The following is a 17,159-nucleotide window of genomic DNA, read 5'->3' on the forward strand; positions in this document are numbered from 1 at the left end:
TAAAATAATATCTAATAAACTTCAACCCAGCAAGGAATATAAAATAACTAATCTAATAACTTCTTTGAATCACTGAAAGTAGATTCCTGGGCTGGTGGTCAAATTATGGTTTGGAGTTTAGGTATGGGACCTATTATCAGGAATCCCATTATCCAGAAAGTTCTGACAATGGCAATGTGACTTTCCATAGTGTCCTTTTTAAACAAAGTTCTTCATTTCTGACAAAACCATCCATTTCAGTGCTTTTTAGTAGCCCCTAGGAATGGTGCTCCACATTACAGAAAGAACACAATATTATATAATCAGTTTTAAATTATAACAGCTCCTTATTAAAAGCACACAAGAATAACTTTTACATGAACAGAAATGCTTATCAGAACCTTTCAAAATGAAGATCATATCCACACGCCAAGACAGCTCTCCAGATGCTTCGAATGTCTTGCTTAGCCCGATCTACTACAAAGCGGTGAAATCCATCCAACGTCAGATATCTCTCCTCGGGAACTAGATAGGGACACAAGTGAAACCCTAGTACTGTGTGTAATGATGGATGGACTCACAAAATGAACACTCACAGCCACATTTTATTATCAACCTACTTTCTTGCTTCTTTGTTGGAGATTTGTCTGGGTCCTTCTCATCTGGCCTGCCCTTCTCCGGAGATTTTGGCTTCACAGTTGGTTTTTTCTCACTTAAAGCAGTCCTAGTGGGAGTAGAACAAGAGATAATAAGATATAGAAGGAGCGGGAACTTTCATTTTTATTGATATGTTCAATTCTGTGTACTGTATACACACAGCACCACACCTCCTTTAACCAAACATAAGAAAAGAGCCAAATGTATTAACCGTTACCTGACGCTGTTGAATACAGCCTTGTCTTTGGTCGGTGGTTTGCCCACAGGTCTTTTGGTGCTTACAACTTTCACAGGATGTTGCTCCTTCCCAGTTTTGCTGTATTTGCTTTTGTCAAATTTAGGCTTGGGAATTCCATATTTTCTTAAGATCTTTAATATAGAATAGACAAAGCTAAATTAGAAAGAAAACCCTAAATTTACACTTTCAGCAGCTATTGGTGCTCAGGTTGTGAGGAACACTCTCCCATATTTCCCATAGGAAGGGAGGACCCTACCATTGTGTTTGATTCATGTTTTGGATACAAATGTCTATTAAAAATTGCCTAAATAAAAAATAAAAAAAAATCACACAAAACTCAATGGCAGCCAACAAAAAAAAACAAAAAACCAGCAATAAGGAATAAGATGTGCTGTTCTCAACAAACTGGGTCTGGAAGTGTGCTCCTTTCTGGTTATGTGGCAGGATGTTTCAGCCATGGTTGTAAAATGGTCAGACTGCAGAGCCTCTATTCATTGATCAACAAATGATTAGGAAACCCTGAGTAGTCTAACCCATGTATGGGCTCATTAGCAACATAAAGCCTGTGCCTCCAGTTACACAGCCGTGCAATGCCATTCTACCACACCATGCTAACAGCAGGCACCAGTGGATTGTTGTCATGGCATCACCATACCTACACTACAACAAAGAAAAAAAAGAAAAGCACTTTTGTGCACATACATGATTTATAGGCACAAAGAGCCATTTTACCTGCGTTAGTTGATCTTCCAGGACTTTTTTAGGTGGTCGAACATTGGTGAAAAAGGTATGCAGTAAGTTCCCTGGGGTCTGTGAATTGATTTGCTCCTTGCTAAGGTAGATATCAGACACTTTGATAAACTTGGCTGGAGTCAGACTCAGCATCTGCTCGGCGTGAATGCAGCTCTTGAAAATCTCAGTCAGAACATCACGAGCTTCCGGGACTAATTTATCACCTGTAAGGGGAAATCCATGTCAAAAATGACATTTTCGTTTAGGTCAGCAGCAAATAGGGTTCATCTGCTGCTAGCCAACAGCGACATTTATAATGCCAAAGAATGAGTTTTACTTACAACAGTGTCAATAACAAATGGAGAAACTTAACTCTGCTTCTTCAAAATCACACAATATTCAGTGACGTAACTAGATGTTATTGGGCCCCAGGGAAAATTCAATTTAGGGCCCCAAAACATTGCTAAGCTGACCTTTTCTACCAAGAAATATTGAAATTGCTTATTAATTAGGACTTTACTGGGCCCCCCTGCAACCAACAGGGTCTGCTGTAGTTACGCCCCTGACAATATTACAATACAGTGCCATAAAACAAATTCTTTCTTTAATGGCAGTTTATCAGCATATAGCCTGCTCGTGAGCACCACAGACATCCTTCTAGTACAGTCTTCTCAGTACCTAGTGAGTGTTACAGACCTGTCCTTCCTAATGGCCACTGTTAAAATGATATCTATATCCAAGCTGAACAGATTTAAATAAAAATGTAGCAATCCCGGGTAATATATTGTACGCACATATGAATCCATTGCTTTAATAAGCTGACAAAATGAACAATAGAACAATGCAGGGCCCCGAATTCCTCATATTTGTTTTTCTCCATACAAAATGTGAATGTCTATTGTGCTAGGCATCATTTGCCCTTGTCAATATTTTAAACTCCCTTTCAATTAGCATGTAGGCCATGGCAAACCTACACACATTCTCAAGTACTGCAGACCAAGACATGAGAGACATGAGAGCTTGTGATCAGGGGCTATATTCTAAATCACCTTTCATTGATTTATCCATGAAATAATCAGCCAGACCGGGTATTCCTTGGGTATCAAACAAGCTCTGATTCACTGTTGAAACAGTCAAGATCTCCTCAGTAGACATTTCCATCAGCTCATCTTCACCATCCAAACCAGATAACCCAATGAGGTCACTACTGTTAAATAAAGTGGCACGGATTTTCTCTATTTTAGCTCGTGATCGCACCTGTAAATGGAAGAGAATAAAGTCACAGAATATTATTAAAAGAATAGTTACATATCAAAAGAGAAGAAGAAAGAGATTTAGAGTTATTTTTCTTGATCTATTTGGTTCTACATTCTCCAACTAGTTTAAGCCATAATGTGAACATCATCAGCTAAGAAAATTTTCTGGTAAAATTGCTGCTGAATGGCATTGCTCCAATAACTCCAGTTATCCATGAAAACATCCCTGTTAGCATTTTTAACCCTGTTTTCTAGATATACAGGTACAGGATATCTGTTATCTGAAAGCCAATTGTCCAGAAAGCTCCGAATACTGGAAAGGCCAGACTTTATTTTAATCAAATTTTTTTTTTTTTTTTGTTAAATGAAGAAAAGCATTGGTCTCTTTAACCATAACTATTTAGTGTATGAAGCTGTCAGTTTAACAGAGGAATATCACAAGATCATTCAGAATTTCTTGAAATTACCTCTACAACTGCAAATCCTTTGATTGGCCGCGACTCTGCCATATGGCTATCTAGTGATGTAGCTGTGTATAGGGAGCCCACGTCAGACAAAGAGTTTTCAACATTATCAAGCTGTTCAACAAGACTTCCCAGACTGCCGAGGCTTCCTGTGCTGCACATAGAAAGATCCAGACTCTCCTGGCTGGAGATAATAGTTGGTTCCAGAAGCCCTGATGGCACAGCATGTTCTGGGGCAAACTGCTCCATAGATGTTTCACTTGTGGTCCGTGATACCCCCCCTTGGGAGCTGCACAATGAAGCTTGGCTTGTAGAAGCTGATGCCGTGACACTTGCTGCAGGAGTTACACTGCTCGAGCTGCTGATATCCATATTGTCGGTTGTATGCTGCGTAGAGGGTTTTTCTATTTCTGTCTTGCATTCTGCCCCTTCTATTCTGTCTTTGGGTTTAGGGGTTTCAGTTTCCTGCAATGGAATGTAGATTTCATCTTTAAAGACTCCACCATGAGCATTACATGCCTTTCTAATTGCACTTCTGACCACTGATTCTTCTAGGTGTGTAGGGATGCCAGAAATCACAAGGAGACGACTGTGAGCTGTGGGACCAACTAAAGCCTGGCTAGCATCAGCAATAGCATCGTTTGTGACACCCATCCCCTGTGGATCCTTGTTAGTTAGATGCCTTAGGATCATCAATAAAGTCAATGCCCTATGGAACCACAACATGTCCTCAGGTTTGCTTCCTCCAATGCTAAGCAAAGCAGCATCACTCTCTGCACCACGTGAAGGTGTACGTTTTCCAGATGCAGTCTTCTCACGTTTGATCTTAACTTTCTTTCTCTTTGATAACAGACTTGGACTTTGAGGAGTCTGTCCAGGGGAAGAGGAAGAGGAAGAAGAAGAGTCACTCAGATTAGTGGCATTTGTAGATGCCATCACACTGATTGCTGAGCTCATGTTGATTGGGAGCGTCACTTCTGCCACTGCCAGGCACACTTCCATGAGGGCATGAAAGTAAGTTGAAAATCTTCCCTGCTCAGAGGCTCCAGGTACAGACCCCCCACATGCATTCCCAGATGCCCAGTTTTGAGTTTCTTCATCATACAGCTTGCGCAGTTCTGTCTGTAAAGCCATAAGCATTGCTAGACATGGATTCAACTGCAGGGCTATCGAGGAAGATAATCCACTTGGGTTCTTCTTCTGCTCTAGATGGTGAACTTTCCTTAATAGTTCAGCCAACAGATGGAACAGAAGCTCCTTAATTACTGCAGCAAGGTCTGTTGTCCAAATCAAAGTACCTGAATAAAGAAAAATGTGAAATAGAAGTTACTTCACTGATTCATACTGTTTACTACAGTATATACTGATGTAGTTCAGGTTCACATTTTAAGAACAAGGCAACCCACATAATAAATGTGTATCATATGAAATTCCATCACTAAGTAGGCATATTTCACCCACCTGTGCCCTTTCTTCAGCCAAGCTGACTTTATTCTCCTATATGAGCTGACACCACATCTCAGTAACAGCAGTCTATTCCCCCCTAATGCCACACTGCACATCCGCTCATCACACAGGATCATGGACGCATCACTAATGATGCTAACAAATGATGAAGTGCCAGTGGAAATGCTGTGAAAAAATCTAATATGGCAGCTGCAAGCATATCTGGGGCTGCTTATAGGAAAGTATTCCATGTACTGTAGTTTATAAAACACAAAATGTTGTTGCCTTGTCCCATATCAAACATTCAGTTAAGCAATGCCAGGTTAAGACTTTTTGAGTATATTCATATTTGATTTCCCCCTCCTGTCCTCTGTAGCTAAATAAGACACAGAGATCTCCAGCCAGCGCCCAAGGTAAATGATTCTGCCATGTGTCTTATAAGACACCTGCTTTGGTTCTGAGTATTTGTCTAGAATAAGCAATAAAGAAATGCCCTCACCTAAAAGTTCTACCACTTGCAACAGAGCAGAGGATGGAACAGTATCAAGCTCATCTTCTGACTTCTCTTCTGTGTCCTCCAACTTCCAGGTTAACAGCTGTTCTGTGAATGCCATTGCCAACGGAAACTCTAGAGGCAGGGAATGGATGACCAGCACAGCACCAGGAGTAGGTGATACACCTAGAAAAGGAAATGAATAGTGAAGCTTGTGGTATCACAGAGTATGCAGATACTGGATAAAACTCTAAGTTCATTTTAGTTTGGGTGATGTACAACCAATTTCTATACCTTGACGTGTGGGTGATAGTACTAGGGCAGGGGTCTTCAAACTTTTTAAACAGGGGGCCAGTCCATGGTCCCTCAGACTGTTGGGGGCCAGACTATAGTTAGTCTTCAAACTACAGCCTGCCCCTCCCCGCCTACTAGCTATCTGCCCCAGCTGGGCCGAGGACCGCGCTAAGGCAGACAAGTCGTAGCCAGGGTGAGGACACAGCAGGGGCCGGGTAAAGGACCCTGGGGTCCGTATCTGGCCCGCGGGCCTAAGTTTGAGGATCCCTGTTCTAGGGGATGGGGACATCAGTAGCAGTGGAATTACTTTCTTTTTATCATTACTTTGTTATTTTGATCAGCATAGTAATACCTGATGTAAAGTCATCGCAGTAATTCAAGGAATCTGATAGAATCCCTAAAAATAAGCAACTTTCCAATATACATGCTTTATTTTTTTTTTTAATGTTGTTGAAATAATCAGTCCGGTTTTCTCTGCTGCCACAGGCAGCCTCAGCCAGCCCCTTGCGTTTCTGATGTAATCCAATCCACTTCCTACTGCATGGTCCTCTGGGTACAGTAGAAATCCAATCAGAGGCAAGTATGCTGGTTTGTACTGTGTGCAGCAGGAGCCAATCAGAGGCAAGTATGCTTGCTTGTTTGTACTGTGTGCAGCAGGAGCCAATCAGAGGCAAGTATGCTTGCTTGTTTGTACTGTGTGCAGCAGGAGCCAATCAGAGGCAAGTATGTTTGTTTGCTTGTTTGTACTGTGTGAAACAGAAGCCAATCAGAGGCATGTATGTTTGCTTATTTGTACTGTGTGCAGCAGGAGCCAATCAGAGGCAAGTATGCGTGTTTGTACTGTGTGCAGCAGGAGCCAATCAGAGCCAAGTATTGCTGTGTGTGCCTGCACCCGGGCCAAAGCAACACTTCTAGGTGCAGGCACAACTTTCGCATTTGTTTTGTTGCTACATACTTTTTTCATTACTTCTCTTTCTGTTCAGGTCCTCCTATTTATCTCTAATTCAAACTATAGGTTGCTAGGGTAAATGGGACTTATAGCTGCTGGAATTTTAAACTGGAGAGATAGTGAGCAAAAAGCTAAGTAATTTAACAAAAACCCACAACAAATAAAAAATAAAGACCAACTGCAAAGTGTCTCCGAATATCACTAACAAACGAAAAGTTAAAATGTGAACTATGCTGACTAGTTAAGCACTTGGAATTATTGTTTATGATTTGCATATGGTTTAACATTATTATTATTATTATTTTTTTTAACAGTTATCGAAATGTAACTCATATTTACCCTGACACCTACATTTGAAAGTATACAGTGAACTGTCCATATGATATGCCAACTGTATTCTAGCAGTTATCAGGGGTATAACACAGGGGGTTAAGTTCCCCCCCCATATCAAAAGTTTTATTATAGACCGCCCCCACCAACACAGAGTGTATACAGGCCCCCCATGAACCCCTTTGTCTTTCCTTTGGGCTCCTGTGGGGTCTGTGCCCTCTATAATGACACCACCAGCAGGTTTATGATTTGCATTACAGTATAGTGGAAACCGCTTATTTTGCTAGAATGGAGTAGACAAATTTGTTCTCTGAGAGGGGGGATTGGTTTGCATTAACTCCTTGTAAACAATGAAATCCATGCCTGTCTTATTCCCCCTCTTTACTGGCAGGGCAGTTTGTTACCACAAGGCAAGTCCTGACAGTGAAAGAGGCTCTATTTATCAGTGCTGGGCCAAGAAGTAATTGCGCCCAAGGCAAGTACCTCTTCTCCTCCTTCCCCATGGCCCACCACAAAGACAGCAACGACCACCTCCCTGCCAGCATTTCAAACCCCCCCTGCCCAGAATCCTCAACCCTGCTTGCTTGCCCATTTTGCTCCCCACCCCATAGCTGTGACCTCGGCAGCCACCTATTCTGCTTACCACTAGTTCCAGCCCTGCTCCTTACCAACCAAGGCCCTGCTCCTGTATTGTGCCTAATTATTTTGTATAGGGGTAGTTGTTGAAATGGTTCACATATCCTGCTGTGTTATTCTGTAACCTCATGTACTGTAAAAACCATTTGATATAAAGTAACTTTAAATCAATAAATAATTGCTGGAGCTATGTTAATAAATAATGATGACATATGTGGAGTTTTCTGTTGAATATATAGGTAAGGTGCAAAGCAATTGTATATATTTACCAAGTTTGACGTGGACCTTGTCAGTGGGAATAATCGCTGTTGGGTACTGGTTTGTGGTTGGTGGGGGAGTGAGGCCTGTGTTACTTGGGGAGGCATCACGTGGATAACAAACTGATTCTATCAGGTTCAGCTGTCCATTCCTCTTTACTTTATGTCCAAGGCCATATACCATGACTCTAGACCAGGGAGCCTTGTACAAGGAGGAGCTGCAAAGAAAAATAGGCTTAGTGATGCCAAGAACTGTATTTGCCCTAACTAAATAAAAAACTTCAAGCAATACCCCTTCCCTTTGGTGTTGTTATAGTTGTGATCCCTCCTCTAGGGTGTATATACATGCACTAGCATAAACAATTTACTTATAATGTATCTGGGCTATGCTAACTATTAATGTTAGGATAAATTAACTTACTCTTTTCTAAATCCAGACGGACTCTCTATACAAGAAACAATAACAAAAGCTGCCCCAGGAAAATTAACATCCATACTGAGCTTGGATTCAGAGATGGGAAATTCTTCAGATGGAAACTGTTCCGGCGCATTCTAAAAACACAAAAATAAAAAAGAACCAAATTTTACCAATCAAACTTTTACAATGGTATAAAATCCCAAAAGTAAATGATCATTTATACTATCCATAAAAAACGTGTATGCAAATGTGTATGCAAAGAAAGATCTGATTAGATTTGAAACTTTTTTGTATAAGAAATCTGCAGTTAAATTGCCTCCCACATAAAAAACAGCAGTGCCATTTGAACAAAGCTCCCTATCTTCTTTTCTGCTGATCACTGCACATGCTCTGTGCTTCCGTTCAGTTACTGAGCTTAGGGACCGACACAGACAATATACTGTATATATAGAAGTCACCATATAAGGCTGATCAGTAATTAATTTCGATTCTCCTTACATGGCAGCTCAGAAACCAGTGCAATTTGCATCAACATTTTATAAGCAGCCCGGTATGTGAACAATACGTGAACCTCATTTTCTATTTAACAATTTGTGACAATCCCTAAGCTTAGCATCTCAACAGCTGCCCAGGGCACAATGAGAATGTACAGTGTCACTGGAACTTCTAACAGAATCCAAGATGGTGACCACCTGTGTACAACTTTAAAAGCCTGGATCATTGCTGTTATAGAAATTATGAAATGTTAGTCTAGTGCAGTAACGGTTTAGTTCTCCTTTTAAAAGCTATGATAAAATGAACTCTGCTTATAAAGCATCAAAAAAGCACAAACTGTAAAATAAAAGGAAGATTTCTAGAGCAATAGTATGCAAGCCTACTTGCAAGAAGGAACAGATTTGTTTTGTCAGATCCAAGAGACTGTCCTCTCCTTGATGCAGGGCCCTGGTTATGGCCACACCAAGCCACTCTCTTATTGGCTGTGCATTGCCCTGGTAGAACAAATCTGTTGTTGAGCAGTTCTGGGAGTAGATGCAATGTTGCAAGGACTGGGCAAGAAGGATAGAGCTGGAGGTAATGGTTCCGTCTGCAGAGAGATATAGACACAGATTTAAAAAGGAAAACAGCAGAAACCAAACACAGATGTAAACAGGCCAACAAGGACATCCATCACTTGAAAAGAAAAAAGAATGAATTTAATTTCAGCACAACAATATCTAATACAAGCTGCAATAATGAGCCCAGATGCTAATTCACATTGCACCAATGATGACTAACAATAATATGCAAGACATACAGTCTTATTGATCTTTACCAAGTCTGTCTGGCAGCTCAGAAATTAAACTTGTATACTGAGATAGCAAAGAAAACACAAAACACTAGTACTGGACACTGGCCCCACTGCTCTCAGGCTGCATCAACATAATAAACATGAACTGTCAATGGCAGGGAATTGAAACACAAATGTTTATATAAAATTGGTTTTCCTCCTATATTCATAAAAAGAGGTACAGCTCATCTGACTAAAAGGATATACCAGTATATATGCACTATGTTACCTGGAAGGGGTGGCATTAGAAGCTGATTTGACAGAAGCTGTAAATGCTCCAATGTAATGTCTCGGATAGCAGGAATATGGAACAGGCGAGTGAAAGTGTGCGGAGACTTAGGAGCAAAGATGTTAAGCAAAGCCACACGACAGTAAAGCCTGGCAAGTGCAGACTCACACCGCAACAGCTCTCTGGAATAAAAGAGAAAAAGGAAGGTTGTCATTGTGGTTACTGAGACTGTAGCATATATACCCATCAGAATGGGATTATGAAGTCACAACTTAGATTTCCTAATTATATCACTTTCTGCATGTGTGTAGCACACTACTCATGAGCTTTTCTGACAGGGAAATCATGCACCAACCTGATGCCTTTATCAGTCATGGTAATGGAACAAAAGACAATTCTTCACTTCAGTTTTTCAAAATACGAATGCCAGAGAGGCCACTGGAAATCCCAAAGGAGGAGAAGTTCCCAAAATAATATTCCCATATACTGTACACTTTCTGCTAGATTTTCAGCAGACATTGTGGCAATATGTGTCAAGAACAGCTAGAATGACATAAGCTAAGGCAATTTCCCTGCTGTCTCCTAACAATATCCAACTGTAGCTGTGAATTCTGGTGATGCTTGTCTGTATATGTGAACTGTTACTCTGTAAAGCGCTGCATTGTGCGATGGCACTATATAAATAATAATACTGCATGTACCGTAAGCCTTTCCTGAATAAAGACTGCATTTTTTCTATTCCCTTACTGCTGTAACTTTGATCTCTAACATTTATTGGTCTTGCCATGTATCTTGCAAGACTATTTGTGTGCTGTTGACACTAAATGAAGCACAAACAGTGATGAAGTTGTTTAGGAAATAACCATGGATGCACAAAATGCATTAACAGTAATACTTTTTTGTAACCTTCTTGCGAACACACACCGAGGCCATTTGTTACCAAGGCAACTTGCTCGTAGTCTACACTGTACACAGGTTTACAATTTCTGTATTATGGAGTTAAGTTCTATTCTAAATCAGCATGGTTACATGTAACAGTATGTTATTTGAATGACCATGCATCTACATATATTTGCATTTGATAACAGCAGGCAATAACCACCTGCTTAATGGAGTGCCATTGGTTTATGACTATCACAGATGGCGAACCGAGGCTTTGCAGGCTAAATACAACCAATTCAATCAATACTGGTGGTCATTTCCAAAAAACCTAAGAGGCTTTACAGTTATGAAGCAGTCATTTTTGCATGACTCATGCTCTATGGCCCTTTGGCTTTTGTAGCAAATCTTATGTTTCAAAAAATAAAATCATATACTCACCTATGAATCTGGATGTTAGTGCTATCTAAAGTCACCAGTCCATTGGTTGCCATTCTCCTGTATCCCGCAGGAGGTCTTTCTAGCATATCTATGGGATACCAGTATCTCACTAATACCCCTTCACTCCGGAGGTAAGTCTCTACCTGAACCAGCTCATTAACCTATAAACAAACAAACACAGAGGCACAAATTAATATTTATATGGCTTCACTCCAGCCCCTAATGTCAAACAAAATGCAGATATTTAATAATTTAAAAATACATTGAAGTTCGGGTCTGGATTCTGACTCAGAGAGGTGAACAACAAATGCCCTTGAGCAAATCAACAAATCTTCCATTGTCACAGGAACCAAACATAAACAGAGTTTACAAGAAAAGATCTGCTTGTTTGGCAAGATCACCAAATAATTGGATCTTTCCCTGATGTGGCCGCTCATGTGTTAAGCCAATGAACAGATCATAAAAGGCCTTTTGCAGACTTATCAGGACAGAGGACAGAATCAGCAACTTATGCAGTCCATGGCTGAAAAGATTTTCTAATCTACCTGACTCATATCTTGCTGATTTTCGGCCTGATCACACCAATCGACATCTGGCCTATACATGCCCAGTAAACCTCCCATTTCCTCAAAAAAAGAATTGTTTAGCTCCAAAAAACGCTTTTTATTTTAAAAACACCACCCCCTTTAAATAATTGCTCCCAATACAAGCACTATAGAACGAAAATTTCCACTTACTGAATCCACATCCAGAACCACCCCATGTAGAGAGAATGTCTTCAGCATACCACGGATGGCAAACTTGGGTAAAGCTGTTCCCACAGTTGTCCCAGCTACATTGTTGCTATCTGGGGATCGAATGACCACTGTGAGTCCTACAAAGAAAGAGATCAAAAATATTTTGACACATTGTCATACAGTGTGGTAATGAGAAATTAAATAAAAAAATCATCAGTAACTGAATAGAAACACGTGGTACTGGACCGATAACATGTGACCACTTATCAACCAGACATACAGCAAATTTGAGAGAGTTCATGAAAACTACCTTTGCGAACTTTATCAATGGTGAATTTATTTGCCTCATCCTTGATATCCTCAATAGTAGGAAGATAGAGATCTCTTGGAATGCCACCATTTTCTTCATAGAGGAACTCTACAGTTTGCCTCGCTATATCCACCATTCCTGCAATACAACAACACAGTTTTGACGTTTCTAAGCTATATTAAGGTTTGAAATGTCACAAAAAAGCGCTGTATTCTGATATACGTCTGCATCACTTCTAGCTTCAGCATTATTCCTTACCTAGCTGAAGAGCTCCCTTAATCTGGTCCAGGCCAGACTTTCTCTCTGCCTCGTTACGGAAACGTCTTCGAATGGTTGGAAAAACTTTGGTCTCCCATGCTTTTACCAAAAGAGCATAATGATCCTCCTTTGAAATACAAAAACAGGCAAATCCATCCTGATGAGTAACCAGTCATAAATGGAATGTAGTGATACATGCTACTTTGGCAGTGATGAGCCGAATTCTTGTTTCTTGCTGATTTAGTTCTGATACACTGGGGGTCATTTATCAACACTGGGCAAATTTGCCCATGGGCAGTAACCTATGGTAACCGATCAAATTGTTGCACTCATTGTTCTACCTGCATTGTTCTACCTGCACCAACTAAAAAGAAGCAACTTCAAGAGCATGAGTGCTAGGAACAAAGAATTATAATAATCTTACTCGAGGAATATCATCATCGTCATCATCATCACTTTCATCATCTGCAATGGGAGGTGGGTGTGGATCAGGTCCAGAGGTCACAAAGTCTTGATAACTCAGCTCTACCTTGTAACGGCATGAGGCATCACTGTCATATTCTAGAAGGCAATGACAGGGGACGTTTTAGCCACTACACACGTGTTCATCCCATAATGTTTAAGATTTTATATATTTATAATATAAATGAAAATGTAACAGGAAGAAAAGAGAAGAAAAGTTGGCACAGCAAATGTAAGCAGTACAATATGAGAGGCATGTAGGGGTCCTCCCACTCCCAACTTATGGGTCATTTACATGCGCAAGCTAGGGATGCATCAGGATGCTACTCTCTGCACCAAGTGCTGTATTTTTGATCTGGTACTTTGTGCTTCCTACATGAGCACTTGTATACTCTGTTTATGTTTGGTTCCTGTGACTAATGACTTAGTGTGAATGTACTTGCAAAAGCCCTTAGTTGTTCTCCTTCCTTTGGCCACTCAAGCCATATGAGAGCAGTGACAGGCACATAGCAATCCCATCACAGCACACATATCCAGAGCAGCATATGGGTTTAGTATAAATAGGTTAAATACCATTTAAATAAAGTGTGTGCAAACTCAACCCCCTACCCTGCCCGCACATGCTGATGTGCTCAGATATCTCAGGGATCCAGTGTCACAAGACCAGAGCACAGCTTTCCTGGGGGACCTTTTTATATCTGTATAGTGCCAATTAACTGCTATTTAATCTGTAGAACAGACTGACTTACGCTGTTGCACAGTAGAAACTGCAGCAATACGGCAAGGAGGTCCATGAGTTCCAGGATCAGATGCTATGCTTGTCCCAGCATCATTATCACTGTCAGATGCCATAGCAAAGGGCAATGCTTCAAAGTTTGCACTTATCTCTTCAGCCAAATCAATGCACAAATCTGCTGCATTGCGATGAGCTTGACCCTCGGCAAAAGCAAACTGTCTGCATCCAAAATTTGCACGGACTTTAGTGTTCTAGTTTGGAAATAGAGATACACAAGGCATAAATAATAGCATTTGGGAGTCACACCAGAATATACCACATTGCTCGCTGCTTTACCTGTATTATTTAAACTTTAGCAAGCCATCTGTCAATCCATTAATTATTAATTCAACATCCCTTTTCATAGAAGAAAGCTTTTGTATAGCTGAAGATAAATCAGACATATTTACCTTTTTCTGAATATGCACAACTGGCCACATGCCCCCAGAGACATCCTCTAAGAACGGAGTAAGCCTCTGTCCACAGTAAGTAAAGTAGACTCTGCCCTTGGCAGGCTGCCCTGGGGGTGGTGGTGTTCCTTCAGTTCTCTCCCAACCTATTCCAGCAACATCACCTGTAACACAAAGGGAATGCTCTTAGAAGAACAAATGCTTAACAAGATGGTGAAAGTAGCTGAAAGTTTCCAGTCAAATATCTGGCCTGGATGTCAACACACACTGTGCAGCTTGACACTATCCCTGGGAACCTCCTTTTCCATTGTTTTGCCCCCAAAAACAAAACATCTCAGAAAAATGAAGGATAAGGAAAGGCATAATGACAGGAGCACTGTCTCGTGGTTTAAGGAAAGTGATTATAATCAATGGAGGGGGGTGCATAGTGTTGGCACTACCACCCTTTTATTAAATGCAAAAAACTAGAGTAGAAAAATGCTAAATTCTAAATTACTTCGGATAGAAGACCTTATAAAACCCTTCGAAAATAATAGCAACAATTGAGTAGAAATTTTGAAAAAACCCCACATCCTTACCAGGAGCAAGAGTCACATCTAATCGAACACTCTTCCACTGTAAGAGACTTGATCCATTGTAATGTACAGCTCGACCATTGCTAATAAATACAAATATAAACACATGGTTTTGTTTGTGCCATGATTATTTAAATACATTCAATTAGGATATAAACAAGAGCAAGTGCTATATTTTCTATATATTTTTTTTTTACAAAGTCACAGAAAAGTTTCACTGAAAATGTGAAAGGGGTGCCAGAATGTGCTTTAGAATGTAGCTGTGGGGTAGGTTTTTGCCTATAGTTTTCCCTCAGACAAAATATTGAGTAATACTCTTTATCTTTACTTATTTACAGAGCATTAGCAAGTTTCATAGCACTCTAAATAATTTATAACAAACAGGGGTCATACAATAATTTAACAATAAAAAAAAGGGATCAGAGGGCCCCACACATTGTTATGCTAGGAAAATTATATTTGTTGTGTCTTATAGACTGATGTACAAACTAATGCCAGTATTCAGTTTAACAAAGCCACTTACTTATGAAAAAGACAGGTACCGACTGGGTTTGTCCATGCTCCATCCCGCTTCTCTGCTTCTGTAGCAAACCCAAATGATACAATAGGGCCAGTGTCATCATCTGTGTCTCCATAGGAAACTACTTCTATTTCCCAGTAAAAAGATGGTGCCTAGTTAAAAAGATGTGTGCAAAGTCTATATAAACATTTATAGCATAATGAGCCCTACAAGGATAAGGTGTTATAAGGGTATAAGGTTAATTTATGCAACAAAAAAGGCGCAAACAGATGTATTTTGAGCATTCTGTACCCCTGTTCACTTTTAGCATCAAAACGTGCCCCATAATAGACTGCAAAGACCTATGAATGCAGCACAGCCTGTGCTTGCTAGTGACTATGGAATCACTCAGAAAAATGCCCAGTAAGACATTTTGGTATAGGGATAGCTTGTGCAAATATATACTAGCAGTAGTTATCAGTTTATGTAAAAATCAGGGACAATTTTTGAGTTTAATGCTGGAAAGGTTTGCATGTTTATGATTTTTCAAGTAATGTGATAACCTAATTATAATGTGCCACTATGGCACTATGTCTATGAAGATTTTCATTCATCCAGGTCATGGTATATCTAGTATAAATAAATTTAAAGCAACTGGACTTGTTTGGTAATCATTGAAGACGTTTCACTACTCATCCGGTTGAACTGAAGAAGCTGCTCGGATGAGTAGTGAAACATCTTCAATGATTACCAAACAAGTCCAGATGATTTAAATTTATTTATACTAGATACAGCAAGCACTACTACTTAAATGCATTCAACAGACACTTGAGTGTCTCACAGTCAAGGAATTTCTTGTACATAAAAGCCCTTACCTGTACTGGAACAGGGGATGTTGCATATATAAATGTGCCGCGAGGAAGTCCCCCACCAGCACTTGGGTCAGCCAGAAATGTTACTGCTGTTAGATGGGATGAAAACATACAGGCTCTCACAGGAGGGAATACCCTGGAAGGAGACCAGGTGATTTCCTTGGGCTGCAAAAAAATAAAAATATTTGTTTCAGATAAAGGGATTTCTTTACTTACCGTAAAATCCTTTTCTCTCTAGTCCTATGGGGGACACAGGGACCATGGGGTTAAATCCCCTCCCATCAGGAGGCAGGACACTTCAAAACAAAGATCTTCCCCCCTATATAACCCCCCTTCCACCAACAGATACTCCAGTTGTTTCAAAGAACCGAGCAAACTATTCCAACTGATAACTTAACTCGTAACATAACTGGCTGAGTAGAAGGAGCTACCTCCCATTGTTTTCTGGGAGGGAGGCCCTGTGTCCCCCATAGGACTAGAGAGAAAAGGATTTTACGGTAAGTAAAGAAATCCCTTTTTCTCATACGTCCTGGGGGACACAGGGACCATGGGGACATACCAAAGACGTCCCTTGATAGGGTGGGAAAGAAAACAGAATAACTAATATAACTCTTACAGTACTACTGACTGCAAAACTTTGCGACCAAATGCCGCTTCTGCAGATGCAAAAGTATCAAATCTGTAATGCTTAGTGAAAGTGTGAACCGAAGCCCAAGTTGCTGCTCTGCACAACTGCTCCGCAGATGCCATGTTTCTACAAGCCCATGAGGCACCCATTGCCCTAGTGGAGTGTGCCTTTATTCGAAATGGAGGAGGCTTCTGGAGGGAAATATATGCCCGACGGATTGCCTCCCTGATCCACCTGGCAATGGTGGCTTTGGAAGCTGGGAATCCCTTTCGGCTGCCTGACGGAATTACGAATAATGCATCTGATTTTCTAAATGAGGCTGTTCGTTCCACGTACGTGTGTAGGGCACGCACCACATCTATGTTGTGTAACTTCTCTTCCTTGGCATTCTTGGGTGTGCTACAAAAGGAAGGAATTACTATTTCCTCGTTCAAGTGAAAAGGGGAAACTACTTTGGGCAGAAAGGAAGGTCTGGTCCTTAAGATTGCTTTTTCCGTATGAAAGATTAAATAAGGAGAATTACAGGATAATGCTCCTATTTCCGACACCCTTCGTGCCGATGATATCGCCACTAGGAAAACCGTTTTCCAAGTGAGCCACTGCATTTC

General features: G+C 40.6%; 1 protein-coding gene across 4 annotated transcripts in view; it reads right to left on the reverse strand.

Annotated features, from left to right (window-relative positions):
• hectd4 (HECT domain containing E3 ubiquitin protein ligase 4) overlaps nt 1-17,159 on the reverse strand; it is a 96,958-nt gene that overhangs the window by 7,948 nt on the left and 71,851 nt on the right. For 2 of the 4 annotated variants that reach the window (XM_012968793.3, XM_012968794.3), the window contains exons 46-66: nt 15,927-16,088; nt 15,076-15,224; nt 14,556-14,635; nt 13,978-14,141; nt 13,542-13,779; nt 12,755-12,891; nt 12,331-12,457; nt 12,073-12,210; nt 11,763-11,899; nt 11,026-11,186; nt 9,706-9,887; nt 9,028-9,233; nt 8,153-8,283; nt 7,744-7,949; nt 5,272-5,451; nt 3,330-4,624; nt 2,656-2,863; nt 1,607-1,830; nt 854-1,005; nt 600-703; nt 381-528 (exon numbers count right to left, since the gene is read on the reverse strand). In XM_012968793.3, the coding sequence (XP_012824247.1) occupies nt 381-528; nt 600-703; nt 854-1,005; nt 1,607-1,830; nt 2,656-2,863; nt 3,330-4,624; nt 5,272-5,451; nt 7,744-7,949; nt 8,153-8,283; nt 9,028-9,233; nt 9,706-9,887; nt 11,026-11,186; nt 11,763-11,899; nt 12,073-12,210; nt 12,331-12,457; nt 12,755-12,891; nt 13,542-13,779; nt 13,978-14,141; nt 14,556-14,635; nt 15,076-15,224; nt 15,927-16,088 (4,529 nt within the window). The remainder of the gene's footprint in view (nt 1-380; nt 529-599; nt 704-853; nt 1,006-1,606; nt 1,831-2,655; nt 2,864-3,329; nt 4,625-5,271; nt 5,452-7,743; nt 7,950-8,152; nt 8,284-9,027; nt 9,234-9,705; nt 9,888-11,025; nt 11,187-11,762; nt 11,900-12,072; nt 12,211-12,330; nt 12,458-12,754; nt 12,892-13,541; nt 13,780-13,977; nt 14,142-14,555; nt 14,636-15,075; nt 15,225-15,926; nt 16,089-17,159) is intronic. The other 2 variants (XM_004910504.4, XM_012968799.3) reach the window with 1 other exon arrangement.

The sequence above is a fragment of the Xenopus tropicalis genome, chromosome 1 (genome assembly GCF_000004195.4).
Source record: "Xenopus tropicalis strain Nigerian chromosome 1, UCB_Xtro_10.0, whole genome shotgun sequence".
NCBI lineage: Eukaryota > Metazoa > Chordata > Amphibia > Anura > Pipidae > Xenopus > Xenopus tropicalis.